This window comes from Talpa occidentalis, unplaced genomic scaffold, assembly GCF_014898055.3.
Source record: "Talpa occidentalis isolate TD23 unplaced genomic scaffold, MPIMG_talOcc4v2.1 talOcc4.9, whole genome shotgun sequence".
NCBI classification, from domain to species: Eukaryota; Metazoa; Chordata; class Mammalia; order Eulipotyphla; family Talpidae; genus Talpa; species Talpa occidentalis.
The window spans coordinates 5,769,017-5,783,946 of NW_023605305.1; the positions used below are offsets into that span (position 1 = coordinate 5,769,017).

The 14,930-nt window shown below is 59.8% G+C and overlaps 1 protein-coding gene across 1 annotated transcript in view; it reads left to right on the top strand.

Annotated features, from left to right (window-relative positions):
• Positions 1-7,559, top strand: part of DISP3 (dispatched RND transporter family member 3) — a 30,800-nt gene extending 23,241 nt beyond the window's left edge. Inside the window, exons 13-20 of the mRNA XM_037500269.2 lie at positions 427-557; positions 634-806; positions 1,472-1,598; positions 2,179-2,324; positions 4,203-4,362; positions 4,867-4,980; positions 5,394-5,560; positions 6,343-7,559. Of these exons, the coding sequence (XP_037356166.1) occupies positions 427-557; positions 634-806; positions 1,472-1,598; positions 2,179-2,324; positions 4,203-4,362; positions 4,867-4,980; positions 5,394-5,560; positions 6,343-6,705 (1,381 nt within the window). The 3' untranslated portion in view covers positions 6,706-7,559. The remainder of the gene's footprint in view (positions 1-426; positions 558-633; positions 807-1,471; positions 1,599-2,178; positions 2,325-4,202; positions 4,363-4,866; positions 4,981-5,393; positions 5,561-6,342) is intronic.
• The last annotated feature ends 7,371 nt before the right edge of the window (positions 7,560-14,930 follow it).

Genomic DNA, 14,930 nt, shown 5'->3' on the forward strand with positions numbered 1-14,930 from the left:
CACATACAGAGACCCGGGCAGCTGCTAAAATATTCTAGAAAGTTACATCAGGTCTAGTGTGAGCTCACAGTCATGGAGCCCTTTCTTGAAAGGCTCTGTTCAGGTGGGGGAAGCACGAGGCTTCTGAGCAGGGTACCCCCCAAGGGCTGACCCCTGGGTGCCTCTGTGAACTCTTGCACCCCCTGGAGGACAGTTTTAAAACTGCTGGGCTCCTCCTCTCCAGCCCTGGGGCTTCAGCCCCAGGCAGGGAGATGGGTGGAGACAGAAATAAAGCACCTGATCCAGGGCCTCGCAGCTGCAGGACCACACATGGTCCCCCCAAGACCAAACCCCCAGTGCTGGGGGAGTCTGAGCCCAGCCCCTGCCCATGGCTCCCTGACTTCTATGGCCCTCCAGATCCCAGCCCTGGCCTCCTTGCCTTCACAGGAAGCTGTACTTTGCTCAGTCCCACAAGCCCCCCTTCCACGGGCGCGTGTGCGTGGCACCCCCTGGCTGCCTGCTCAGCTCCAGTCCTGACGGGCCAACCAAAGGCTTCTTCTACGTGCCCAGTGAGAAAGGTAATGCGGGGAGGCTGCAGTGGGGCCTTGGGAGGTCTGAGCCCCCCACCCTCTACACGTATGACTCCTTCTGCAGTGCCCAAGCCCCGACTGTCGGCCACCTTTGGCTTCAACCCCTGCGTGAACACAGGCTGTGGGAAGCCGGCGGTACGGCCCCTGGTGGATACGGGGGCCATGGTCTTCGTGGTCTTTGGCATCATTGGCCTCAACCGCACACGGCAGGTGGACAACCATGTCATCGGAGACCCGGTATGTGGGCCCCCTCCGGGCAGGTGCCCAGCTATGCTAGACTTGCGAAGAGGTACCAGCCAGGGGCCCACCAGCTCCCCATGTACCTCTTGGCTTCCTCACCCTGCTGACAGCTCACCCAGCCCAGACACAAGTCCACAGTCCCTGGGCACCCTCTCTCATGAAGACGGAACAGGGTTGAGCTCTTAGAATCACCCATTTGGGTACATTTGGGGGCCTGAGCTGGCTGCCCCTCAACATTATAGGCTGGAGGGAGGATGAGAGAAGTACGAGTATGGAGCCCCCTGGCCCCTTCCTTCTGCAGGACACCCTGCACCCCACGGCCCTGGCTGCCCCTCGGGTCTGACCTTACTTCTCCCTGTACCTGCTCGGCCCCGTGCTGGGCTCTTGGGTGTCTGGAGGGGGAGGAGCTGATGCAGTCATGCCTGGTGGTGCCTGGCACAGAATGGTGCTGAGTGGGTGGTAGGAAAATGGCCGGGTAGGTAGAGTGGCCTGGAGGAGAGTCCAGCCGGGTGAACTGGCCCTCACCTAAAACAGGATGTATCTCAGCAGCAGGTGGGGGCGGGGGGCACTGCCAGAGGTTCTTCCGGAGTGGGGGTGGGGGCCCGGGACTGCATTCCCCACTCACTGAGCGGCCCGCACCCCCTTGTGTCTCCTTGGGAAAGGGCAGCGTCATCTACGACAGCAGCTTTGACCTCTTCAAAGAGATTGGGCACCTGTGCCGCCTCTGCAAGGCCATCGCGGGGAACTCGGAGCTGGTGAAGCCCGGCGGGGCCCAGTGCCTGCCCTCAGGTATGTGGGAGGGTGCACTGGGGGGGCTGTGGCCCAGGTGGAGGCTCTGGGGACACTCGAGCCTGGCGTGTGGGTGTCGCCTGGCGTGTGGGTGTCGCTGCAGACGTGCATCTGTGCATCCACGGGGCGGGGGGTGGGTGGGATATTCTTTTGGCTTCCAGCTGGGAGTACACAGGCTTGAAGGTGAATTAGCAGAGGCGCACGTGGGCAGGGGGTGTGGTGTGTGTGTGAGAGACGTGTGCAATGTGTGTGTGTATGTGGGGGGCACGCCCGCAAGAGGAGCTTTTCCAAAATTGGGACTGGGAGCTGGGGGGGAGGGCGGAGCACACAGATAACCAGGCGAGGTCACGCCAGGGCGCCCCTGGAGAGTGCGGGGTGTCGTCTCCCTTGGCAAATGCACGTTGTAGGTTTCTCCATGGTGGTGCCCGTGGTTACAGACACTTGAACCCTGGGAGATTAGGGAGGGCGGGCGGGCGCGCTCCTGCAGGTGCCCACAGAGGGCGCTTGCGCAGGCGGGGCCAGGCCAGGTAGGGCTGCTCTGCCCCGCTCCACCCTCACCCTCCTCTCTCCTGCCCCACAGGCTACAGCATCTCCTCCTTCCTGCAAATGTTACACCCCGAATGCAAGGAGCTGCCCGAGCCCAACCTGCTCCCGGGGCAGCTGTCACACGGGGCCGTGGGGGTCAAGGAGGGCCGCGTGCAGTGGATCTCCATGGCCTTTGAGTCGGTGAGCCCCTGGCGGCCCCTGGCCCCTCCGGCCACAGCATGGGGCTTGCCTGGAATGTGTCACCTCTGATACCTCACTCCAGAGCAGAGGGGTCGCTCTGCAGAGGGGTGTACTGAGGCGCAGAGGGGTGAAAGTGCTTGCCCAAGGGCACGGGATTGGCAAATGTCAGCACCAAGCGCTGATCGGGCCTGTCTGACCACCGAGCTCTGCCCTTTGCACCACGCACACTGCCTGCCGCTCCCCCCACCTGCCATTCCCACCAGCCCGGGTGCATTTGGCAGCCTCCAGGCTGGAGGGGGCCGTGGGGGTGAGGCTGGTAAAAGTCCACCTGGACTCCTCTCTGCCACTGTGGGGGTCTGGTCATGGACCCCGGTGCTGGCTTCCCCAGCAGAGCTTGGAAGCCAAGGAACTGAGCAGCCCACACCTCACTGCTTCCTCTCTCATCCCAGACGCCCCTGGACTCCCCCCAAGGAAGCACCCCCACCCACCCCCACGTAACCCTGACCTGGGCATCCGCGCCTTGATTATTACGTCGGGCCCTGCACCCTCTGTGCTGAGCCTCTGGGTGGAGGCGGGGTCCAGTCCTAGCTCCAGCCCTGGTGTGCTTTGTCCTTGACCAAATCACTCGTCCACTCCTGCTTTAAGGCCCTCCTCTAAAGAAGGCTCCAGACCCTTCCCTCCGGCTGAGAGGCATGAGGAGGAGATCATGGGAAGTTGGGGAACAAGCATAATAAAGATAAGGTTACCCGCCAGAGGCAAGGCCTGCTCCCTGGCCCCCAGCCCTGCTTTCCTCCCCGCCATGTGTGCAGCTCACTCGCCAGCCCAGGCCCTCCCTGCCCTCCAGGAGCCCAGGCTAGTGCAGACACCAGATCAGAGCCCCAGGAAGCTTTTTTAAAATTGGGATAAAATGTACAAAGTCAGACCAGCCCCGCACCATCTGAGTGTACAGCTCCGCGACAGTGAGTTGTCACACACACCTCGCCACCTTCCCCCTCTGCAGCTTTTTCTCGCGCAGCTGAAACCGTGGCCCCATTAAACACTACCTCCCTGTGCCCCTGCTCTGCCTGGCACCCACCCTTCTGCCTTGGATTTGACTGCAGCCCTCAGAGAAGTGGGATCATGCAGGGTGTCTTTTGTGACGAGTTCATTTCCCTGCACGCTGTGTGCTCCAGGTTCATGGTGTAGCCTGTGACAGGATTTCCTTCCTTTTGAAGGCTGAAGCCCTTTTGAGAGAGGAGAGACTCCCCGCTCAGACCCCTCGTGGCAGGATACCACTTCCAACTGCCCCCCCACCCCCGCCACTCAGACATGCCGTGCACACAGACGCGTCAGCTGGTGTGTGCACAGGGAAGCAGAACTGGGTGGCGAACTTGTATGGCTGTCCCAGAGCAGCCTGTGGGCCTGGCCCTGTCCCCCGCCATCCCTCTAGACAGTTCCTCAGAGCTGGGGGCTGGGAACCAGACAGGCCACTCTCTGCTTTCCTGGACTCACAGTCCAGCTGGGGGCCACAGACAACATGCAGGTGGTGACTATGATGGGGAGGCACTACGGGCTTGCAGAGTCTAGGTAAGGCTCATCTTGAGACATCAAGGAAGGCTTCCTGGAGGAGAAAGAACCCTAGTGAGCCTTGAAGGTGAACGGAACTAGCTGTGCAGGCAGAGGGAGCAGCTTGTACAGAGGGTGGGACACCAGAGCATGGGGGGCTCTGGGGGCTGATGGAAAGGGACCTGGGGCTGGTGTGCAGTCACCTTGGATCAGGTCGCCCTTCATCCCCCATACAACACACTCCATGTTCAGTGGACAAGGCTGGCAGACCAGTGTCCCTGGGAAGGGCGATTGGGCCACAGCCCCCCTTCTCACTGGCTCATGTCCCCACAGACCACCTACAAGGGCAAGTCCTCCTTCCAGACATACTCAGACTACCTGCGCTGGGAGAGCTTCCTGCAGCGCCAGCTACAGACCTTCCCCGAGGGCTCAGCCCTGCGCCGAGGCTTCCAGACCTGCGAGCACTGGAAACAGATCTTCATGGAGATCATAGGCGAGTGGCTGTCTAGACCTCACCTGCAGGGTTCTGGCAGGGGACAGGGAGGTGACCTGGGACAGGGAGGGTCTGGTCAGGCCGATCTGAGCCACAGCAAGTCATCTCAGCCCTGGAGAAGCCAGGATGACACCGTGGCTGGGAACACCGATCGGAGGCCAGAGGCCGAAGCCCAACATCCGCGGAGCCTGCGTTTGGCACCTGAAAGTAACAGAGCAACTGTTACACAGCTGTCTGGCATCACGGGCCCTTCCAGGTGCCAGCACCTGTGCTGAGGGCCTGCCCCGGTAGCTTTTGAAACTCAGCTGCCGCCTGTGGGATAAGACGTTGTTATGACCCCATTTTACAGATAAGGAAATGGAGGCTCAGAGAGGTCAAGCAGCTTACCCAGAGTGACCCAGCCAGCTGCGACTGCCCGTCCGTGTGACCCCAGGAACCTCTGGGCTGTGGGGGGTGAGGGGGCTATGGACCCCTAGCTGAAGACTCTCTCCTCTCGCCTTCCAGGGGTGCAGAGTGCCCTGTACGGCCTGGCCCTCTCCTTGCTCATCTGCGTGGCTGCGGTGGCTGTGTTCACCACCCACGTGCTACTGCTGCTGCCCGTGCTGCTGAGCATCCTGGGTAGGCGGGGCGGGGCGGGAAGGGGCAGGGTCTTGCTGATGGCCTCCAGTCTGCAGGTTTTTCTCTCCGCCTTCAATACGTACATCTCCATGAAGGCTTCCCCGCCACCCCCAGTCCCTTCCACCCCAGACCGCTGGGCTCTGTGTCTGGCTTTCAGCCTCAGACTGTCCCTCCTGTCTGTGTGCTCCCCAAGGGGAGCCAGATGTCCTGAGGTAGCCGGTTGGGCCCAGTGGGGCGTTGCTGACCTGTCCTCTTCTGCACTCACACCGTTCTCTCTGGCCCCGTCTCTCCTGGCCCGTCTGACCACCAGTTCCACCCTAGACTTCATCCACCCCAGGGGGGCCTCAGAATTCGCCCTCCCCCCTCCAGGGCTACGCCTGGGCCGGGTGAGCAGCCTCGTCCCTGCCCCGCAGGCATCGTCTGCCTGGTGGTGACCATCATGTACTGGAGCGGCTGGGAAATGGGCGCGGTGGAGGCCATCTCCCTGTCCATCCTCGTCGGCTCCTCCGTGGATTATTGTGTCCACCTGGTAGAGGGCTACCTGCTGGCCGGAGAGAACCTGCCCCCTCACCAGGCCGAGGTGAGCACCTGCCTGCCTTCCCCTCCCTGGAGTCGTGTCCCGCCTCCATGCCCCCTCGGCCGCTGGACACCCTGGCACCTGACCCCCAGCAGGGCATGTTCTGGGGACCGTGGTTTCCCACTGCTGCCTCCATGCCCAGGGGCTCAGGTTCTAAGGCCAGGTCTGCCTAATCCGTGGCCTTGGGGGTCCACGCCCCGCAGCTGCTGTCTCCCTAAGAGAGTAGGGGGTGGGGACAGGTGACCTCCAAGAGCCTGTCCTGCTTCTCTGTTCAGTGAATCGGGGTCTTGTTCTGTGGGTTGGGGAGCAGGGGTGAGCCCTTCCAGCCATGACCCCGACACCCCAGCCCCGCCTCTGTGGCTTAGCGAGCACCGGCCGGGTACTCGGTGCCCAGTCATCTTTGGGTGTCTTGAAAGTGCTGTTTTTTCCTACTTTGGAATTGTGCTGGTGTGAAAAGGCTCCTCGACACGTAAATGAAAGCAGTTGGACGATTGGCCGCTTTTGTCAAAAGAGGGAAACCAGTTCCAATCAGCGCCCGCGTGCATGAGGCCCTCGCGTGGCGACCAGCGTCCTGGCTGCCATGGCAGCAATGGGGGCGGCAGCTGGGAGCCCCTGGGAGGGAGCTGATTCAGACCCCCACACCCTCCCCGTGGCTGTGGGTGATCCCCATTTATGGAGGGGGGCTCGGCGCCTCCCGGGCAGGTGCGGGCAGGGTCAGCGTGTGCGGCCCACCTGGGCCCGCCCCGTCCCCCCGGGCCCCAGCTCGCTTCTCACCCCACTCGCAGGACGCCCACTCGCAGCGCCAGTGGCGGACGCTGGAGGCCGTGCGGCACGTGGGGGTGGCCATCGTGTCCAGCGCGCTCACCACGGTCATCGCCACGGTGCCGCTCTTCTTCTGCATCATCGCCCCGTTTGCCAAGTTCGGCAAGATCGTCGCGCTCAACACGGGCGTCTCCATCCTCTACACGCTCACCGTCAGCACGGCCCTGCTGGGCATCATGGCGCCCGGCTCCTTCACCCGGACCAGGACTTCCTTCCTCAAGGCCCTGGGCGCGGTGCTCCTGGCGGGGGCCCTGGGGCTGGGCGCCTGCCTCGTGCTCCTGCGCAGCGGGTATAAGATCCCGCTGCCCACCGGGAACTCCCTATAGCCCTGGCACCTGGGGCCTGACTGTGCACATGCTGGCCCACAGGTGGGCAGGAGAGGCTGTTCTTTGCCCCCGGAGGCCCTTTGTTCCCCACTGGCTTCAGCTTGCTGTGTCCCCAGGCCTGGGCGCAGTGTGGGCAACACCTGTGTGGCTTCCACCGCCGGCGCGCCTGGCAGAGCTGCACCTGCCCCACCGGGCGACCGGCATCTGCCCTGGGCTCCCCCTCAGCGGAGGAGACCTCCCTCGCAATCCCAGTCACCACTGGTGTCAGGTTGTTTTTCAGTCTCCTTCCCATTGCTTCAGTGCTCACGACAGCTCTCTGATGTGGGTGTCCCGGGGCCCCCTCTTGACAGATGTGAAAACAGAGGCACCAAAAGGCAAAGTGACTGAGCTGCAGCCGGGTCAGTAGCCCCGCAGGAGCTGCCTCCAGATCCCTGCCCTGCCTAGGGAGCCTGCAGGAGGAGTGCTTGGGCTCAAGGGCAGGGGCTTTGCACCTCCTGCCCCCTCCTCCCCTTCCCTGCGGCTTTGTGACCACCAGTGCTCGGTGGTCCTATGTCCCCCTCCTGCCCCCCCGCCCTCGCCGGCCTGCGGGTCCTGGCCACCAGGGAGGAAGGGCTTGGGCTGGGGTTCTGCATGTACTACCCCAAGCCCCAGCCTCTAAGACCCTCCCTGGGGACGTGGAGGCCCGCACAGACTTCCTCGCAGATCCTGATCTCCCCCACCCTGCTCTGAGGAGGGCTTTGGGGGAGGGGCGCAGTTCCTGGGGGAGCTGGCCACGCCGCTGCCTGCTCGCAGCAGGTGGTTCCTATGAAGGTGAAATGAAACTGCAGACCGCCGCCATTAACACAAGCATTTTAAGCACCGCTGGCTCTGCCACGTTCTTAACACTAGAAGAACTGAGTGTTTGCGTGCTGCCCAGCCAGAACCTGGTCCTGGGGTGGGCCTGGAGGGAGGTGGTGGTGGGTGCAAAGTGCTGGGCCTCCAGGTCACAAAGTCGCGGATACCCAGCTGGCCAGGTGAGGGTGGGGGCTTGTGGAGCAGCTGGGGGAGCGGCTGGACAGACGCGCCTCTGGCTGCTCCACTCGCTGCTCAGTTGGGATGCTTTTGAGTCCCTTTGTGCCTGGCCTTGACTCTGAGGAGACATGAGAAAGGCCAATGAAGTTGGCCCCTTTGTGCCTGTATGAAGTCTGGACTTTGTATTGGGCACGGACCGCCGTTGGGCCAACATTGTCCCTGGGCCTTAGGGCACCGGACACACAGACCGAGCTGCAAAGGAATCCCTGTAAGCTCTCTCCAAGCCAGCTCCCTAATGGGGAGCGGGGGTGCAAGGGGTGTGGGTGCAAGGCAGGTGTGCAGTAACACCATGCCCCTGCCTAGTGTGTGCCTGGCACCACTAGGTACTCTCTGTTGAGGGAACATCAGACCTTTGCACCTCACAGTGTGTGGTGAAGGCAGATGCCAGGCAAGCAGTTCATGGCACCTGCTGTGCCAGATGCCCCCTCACACAGCAAAGTGGCACCAGCGGGGGGGCTCCAACAGCACAGATTTATTCTCTTGCAGTTCTGGAGGCTAGAAGGGCAAAACCAAGATATGGGCGGGTGCTCACTTCTGGAAGCTCGAGGGAGATCTAGTCCAGGGCGCCGGGCTGCTGGTGAACAGCCACCCTTGGCGTCCTTGGGTGCCTGTCTGTCTCTGTCACAGGCCTTCCGCACAGGGCCTGGCAGGGACACCAGCCCTGTGGGTGAGGTCCCACTGGGCGAACCCAACCTGGCCATCTGCAGAGATGCGATTTCCAAGTATGTCCACCTTGGCAGGGGTCAGGGTTAGGACTTCAGCGGACCTTTGAGGGAGGTGGTCAGTCCACCCCATGAGAGCACAGAACACGCTGGCTCACTGGTCACCTGGAGTGGGCACATCAAGCCTGTTTCACACGCAGGGAGACGAGGCTCTGAGAGGTTGCTTTGCCTTGGCCACAGCCAGTGGACATGACATCTACCTGTGCCCAGGGTGCGTCCTCAGCCACAAGGGTGTTAGCCTCGGAGAGCTCAGGGAGGCTGATGAGGCCCACAGGGGAGTCTCAGGCTGGTGGTCAAGTAAAGAAGCCTGTTCTTAGGAAAGCTGGAAGGAAATCAGATTTGTACAGCACTGCAGTGTGTGCTTCCCGTTGGCCCTGGTGACGCCTGAGCCCCTGGGCCCACCCCCACACCCCCGTACCCCCCTAATGCCCCCCAAGGGTGCTCTGAGGAGCAGTGGTGCACATGCCTGTGAAGGAGCTGATGGGGATTCAGGCAGTGCAACCAGAGCCTCTGCCCTCGTGTGGGGAGGGCGAGACGTCAGGGTTGCACCCCTTCAGGGATCACTGGGGTGGGGAGCAAGCTTATGGGAGGCCAGCCAGGAGAAGGGGAGATGGGGGAGAGGGCTGACAAGTTGACAGGACACCCCAGAAGGTGCTAGGAGCAGGACCGTCATCACTAAGTTCTTGTCCTGCGACCTTCCCAACAAGCTCATTTTAATGTGAAAGTGGGTCATTTGCATATCATTTGCATGTGGTCCAAATAATGCCCTCTTGTAAAGAAACCCTCATTTAGCTCATTTTCTTGCTTTTAAGAAACAGTTCCTCTTTCTTCCCTTTGGCCTTTCTCTCCAGTGTTTGGGGGGGGGAGATGTTGGACGGTACGTCAGGGATGGAGGCACTGGCACCTCTCCCCCAAGTGACTAGGGCTCCCCTGTTGACTCTCTGAGTCCCCATCTTACAGCCGAACACTCTGGGGCCCAGATCAGGGCAGACGGAGCACACAGCACCCCAACTAGCAGCCTCTCCTGGCCCTTGGTCCTGCCCCACGCGGGCTCCCTGCGTGCTCACCCTGTGTGGGTGGCGTCCCCCATTCAGGTCTCTCCTCATCAAAACTAGCGGGTCCTGGTTCCTCGGGCCTGTGTGGCGTCAGGTGCCGTCCCTCCCAGGGGTGGGGGTGGGGGTGAGGCCAGGGAGGGAAGTGACCACACGTTGCTGCCAACTCACCTATTAGAAACCCCCTTCATCTTGTTTGTGAATATTGGCGCCACGGGGTCCCCGTGGCACTAACTGCCATGCAAAGAACCTTGACCTTCGCCTGCCACGGTGCACAGCTCACGGTCTTAATGAGCTGCTGCTGAGCATTAATGAGGTGCCCTTCGTTAGCTGGGGCACAGCAGCCACCCCGGGGGTCTGCGAGGACGTGCAGCCATTCAGTGGGTCAGGGAGGGGCAGAGGGCAGGAGGAACCCCAGAGCTGCCAAGTTTCCATGGGCTCTGCTTCTCTCTCGCTCCCCTTGGAGGCCAGGAGACACCCATGAGCCAGCTTTGGGGGTGCTTACCTATCCCAGGCCCTAGCCATGCATCCCGGGAGTCCTCACAGGGGTGTGTTCAGTCCCGTTGCACTGGAGCGGCTGCTCCGCCTTCCCTGCAGCCTCTCCGCACACAGCGGATTAGCCTGCCTGGCGCAGGGGCTGCCCGCGTCCCGTCCTCGCTGCAGCCACCTGCGTGCGCTTTGGGAGGAAGGAGCATCGTCTAGGCCAGCCCCAGCCCTGCCGGGCGATCTTAAGCAACTAAGTCACTGAACTTTTAGTCCTCCAGAAATGGGGCCAGGGGACAAAATGATGTCCAGAGCTCTGCTTCCATCCATTGCTGAGCTGCCAGGACGAGTCTCCTGAAGTCAAGCTGCCCCGTGCCCACCATCACTGGCATCTGTCTCCCGTAAGTCTCATTCTCATTGGGCATATCCAATAGGCCAGAGAACGCCCCCCTGGGCCTGCCATCTGTTCATGTGTCAGTTCAGCCCCTCGGCTGAGCGCCTGTCACATGCAGACACCGTTCCAGTCTCCTGTGACACAAGGGGACTCAAACAGAGACCTGGGCTCTGGCCTCGCAGACTGTACAGTTGCAGGGGGGAAGCAAATTTGATAGAAGAGCCCCTCAAACATAGACCTGCGAGCCAGAGGGCTGTGGGGAGGAGTAGAGCATGGAATTACATGGGGCTGGCAGAGGGGACCCCCGGGAAGGGGCTTCTGCACTGGGACTTACAGGATGGGGACTAGTCTTCTTGCCCTTGGGGAGTCGATCCATCTTGAGCCAAAGGAAGCCTGCAGCAGATGGATGTGAGGGCATAAAAGAAGGGGTTTGTTGTGTCCTCTGGGGACAGGGCTGGGGCCTTCCTGGGACAGTGGGCAGGAAATGGGTTGACAGGACCAATGGCCACCTGAGGAGCCTGGCATTGCTGCACACAGGACTCCGTCACTACACCTGCCAAGTGAATCCAGACACCAGCAAAGCAGGGGGGCAGCCCTGAGCTGGGTTCTCAGCTCAGCCTCACTAGCACTGCGGGGAAAGTTGCCCAGGAAGAACTGAGTCTTTCCCTCCCGGGGCCTCCAGGAGTTGGGTGTAGCTTGCACGCAGCTCCAGCAAGCTAAATACCATTGCCCTTGGCATCCAAGGCTCAGTGGAAGCCTGTGAAATGTCAGCCAATCCAAACGGACTTAGGAGAGCAGCAGCCGAGGTCCTGGAATCTACACCCTGCTGCGCTGGGGGTCTCGTGCCAGCAAAGGGACAGCCGTCTCCCTTCCTGCCCCTGACCCCTTGAGACCAGGATGCTGAAGAGGATGGAGTGCACCTCCCGGCCACTAGGAGGCGCTCAGGTCCCCGCACCACACCTCAGGCCAGGACCTCAAGGGGAGCCTCCGCCAGTTTCCTCTGCTCAGTTCCCTGAGCTGTACGGTTGTCTCTCTGATCCCCTCCCCCTTTAACCTGCCCCCCTCACAGCCTGTTCCTCCCTGTTTTGGTCCCTGCACCTTGGTTTTCTTTGAGGATCTTCCCCCACCCTAGTCCTTGGATGCAGGTGAAGCTGGGATACCCCAGCTTCACAGCGGATACCCCAGCTTCACAGCGTGGTAGGCATGTGACCCAGATCTGGACAATCAGTGCATTCCATCTTCCCGCTCAAGCTGTTGATGCAGGACTGGTGCGGACCTGACCCAAATCAGGCCCTTGAAGGTCTCTGAGGACTGATGGAATTATTGGGAAATATGCACTTTCCTCTCCAGCCTGCAGCCTGCCTGGGAATGAGACCAACCAAGAGGAAAGCGGAGTCAAGGTAGAAAGATTTCTGATGACATCACTCAAGCCCCTGGATCCAGCCATGCCTGAAGCTAAATATCCCTAGATTTTTTTTTTCTAAAATAAGTCAGTGAATTTCCTGTTTCTTTGAACCACTTGGATTAAAGTTTACTCTCACTTTAAATCAAAAGTCCTAATAATCCCTCCCCCAACTTCACACACCCTCAAATAGCTTCCCTGTGTTTCAGTTAATTTAATCCTCAGCTCTTTCACATGGCATTCAAGGTGCCCTGTGACCCTGGTTCACAAACCCGCCCCCCATTCAGATGGCTCTTCTGAATCCTCCAGTCCCCCTGGGCTCTCACCTCCCCCAGAGTGTTCCAGCGCCCTCTGGTCTATGCACACAGGTCCAACTCACTTCCCTCCAATTAACGTGTCAAACTTGGATCAGTTCCTCAAGTCTCAGCTCAGATGTCACCTCCTCCATGAAGGCTTCCTCTTCGCTCTCACGGATCTTCGCTGGAACACCGAGTCCCATAGTCTAGTGAGCTGTGTCCACATCCACTTCCCCAGTGAGCCCTCGAGAAAGGATGGGCGTGCCTACCCCCACAGAGGCCCGAGGAAGCTGGACTTTATCTGCGAGGCGTAGGGATACAATGAGACATTTTAAAAGCAGGGAACCATTTTATGCCTGTCTATTTGGTAAAAACCCAACAATTCGATAGCATTCCCTTGATGAGGCTGTGGGCGAACACTCTCCCCAATGCTTTGCTAGTGGGAGTGCAAACTGGTTCAACCATTGTGGATGGTGATTTGGAAATAACTGAGAATCACAATCACAGCATCCCTTTGATTCAGCCGACCTACTTGTGAGAACATATCCTGCAGACACACCGGTCAAGTGTAGACATTACTCACTGAAGCCTTGTCTGGTATCACGATGGGCTGGAGCCGCGAAGCATCTGTCAGCCCAGGGACCAGACAGTAGGATGCTCTGTGGACTGTGGGAAAGAGTTTGGAAGCTTTCTAAATGCTGATCTGCAAAAAATTCCCGAGCTATATTACATGGAGGCGGAGGGATTGATGAACTGTGTGTAAGACATGCTAGCTTACGGGTTGGAAAAAAATGGACGCGAGACCATATACTCATTTTTATTTGTACAAAGAAACGGAAGGAAACACAAGAGAAACGAAGCTCGTGGCCAGCTGGGGTCCCGGGCAGACGGCAGGCGACAGGAGGCCTTGCTTATAAATCTTGGGTTTGTTGACTGCAGGAATGTGTTATCTGGATGGGTTTTTTCTAGCAGAGGAGAGCTGTTGCTTCCCTTGCTCCTTGGAAAGCCCACTCTGGCTGCAGGGAAGAGGGAGGATGGAAGAGGGTGGCTGGAAGGAGGGTGGGGTGAGGCAGGGAGAGCAGAGAGGAAGGAGAGGGGGTGCTGTGGGGAAAATGGGGCGCCTCAGGCATTTTTCCTTCCCGCCACTGGCCTCTGGCTCCCTCCTGCGGGCTTGTTTTCCTGCCCACACATGATAACGTGATGGTGCAAAAAGCTCTTGGGAGCGTGAGCTCGGGGCACACATACCTGTGATTGCGGACACCGGGGCCAAGAAGCCAGCAAGCAGGGGGGCACGTGTACCTATAAGAGGTGAGACAAGACTGTGAGGCCAAGAGAGTGCCAGAGAGAAGTGAGTGAGCGCGAGAGCCTGGAAGTTCGCAGGGGTTGGGGGGCTCCGTTGCTGCCTGCTTCCCCGCCCCCTGGCTGGCCTGCCTGCTTCTGTGCCTTTGCACCTGGTTCCTGCTTCAGCGTGGAAGGCCTGTGACATCTGTGGAGGGCTCCAGCACTCCCTTTTCCGGCCTGCCTGCCAGCCTGTCCTGCCTGCAGGCTTGCCACCACAGTGGTGCGAGTTGGCAGGATGAGATGCAGATGGAGAGGACAGGGCAGGCCAACTCCCTCCAAAGACTCAGCTGAATTTGCTCTGAGCCCAGGCACCGCGGGATCTGAGGGGCCAGTGTAGCCTTCCTGTTGCCCTCCCTAAGCAGAGATGGGGGGTCGTCACCTGCTCTGGAGCCAGAGTCCCCATCAGCACCTTTGGCATGACCAGGGGAGTGGCATAGATTGATGTGCCGGGGGACTGCCTGGAAGGGGCGGTGCAGGCTGATAGGAAGAGGCTGGAGTGGGACCGAGCGGCTGTCCTGGAGCTGACTCATGGAGTTCAGGGCTTCATCTTCATTCCCCCTCCATTAACCATGTGAATTTGGGCAGGTCGTTTGCCGTCCACTAAATAGAACAATATCCATTCTGCCTGGTTGCTCTAGGGAGATCATATAGGCCAAGCTCTTGGCCATACGACACCTGCTAAAACGTTGTTCTAAAAGTTTCTCCTCACTCCGGATAGCACAGTGCTGGGAGTTGCAAAGCAGTTCATCAACAGGAACTTTTCCCTCCTTACTAGTTTCTCTCCAGGAATGTTTTCTTGTCTCAATGTTGGTCTGGCCACGTGACTTGCATTGTTCTTTGGGACGTCAGCTAGAACGACTCGAATCAAAGTTTGAAATATGCCCGTCCCCGGGGATTTGCCCTCTTAGCTCCTGCCTCTCTGGAGGAAGAACATGTCTCAGGAACCCCGCTGCTTCCAGGGTGTCGAGAGATGCATGGAACAGACTTGACCCGAACTGGAGCCTGGAGCCTGGACCACCCGGTCCTAGTCTCTACTACCTTGGTCCAGCTGATGAAGAAATGGTGGTTTTAAGCCGCTGAGTTTGCAGAGGCTTCTGATGTGGGATCATCGCAGCAACAGCTGGTGAGAGCCTTGTGCACTGCTTCCAGAAGAAAGTTGGTATCTCCAGGCTTTAAGGCCCCTTAGGGTTTCACTGACAATGTCCCCGTTTTTATCTCCCGCCACCACCTCTGCTTTTTTGCAGATTCCTTTCCAGTCACACTCAGCGTCTCTCAGTTCCTGATCCGTGTGTGCTGGGGCTCACTTCCGGCCTTCTCAAGGCTGGTCTCCCCTGGAACATGCCTCCTCTCCATTGCCCCGTCGGCTGCTCCTTATTCTTCAGGACTCCCTTCCTCCAGGCAGCCTCTGCTGGGGCCCGCATCTGGGCAGTTTTCCTGGGACATGACCCCACAGCACCTTGTACT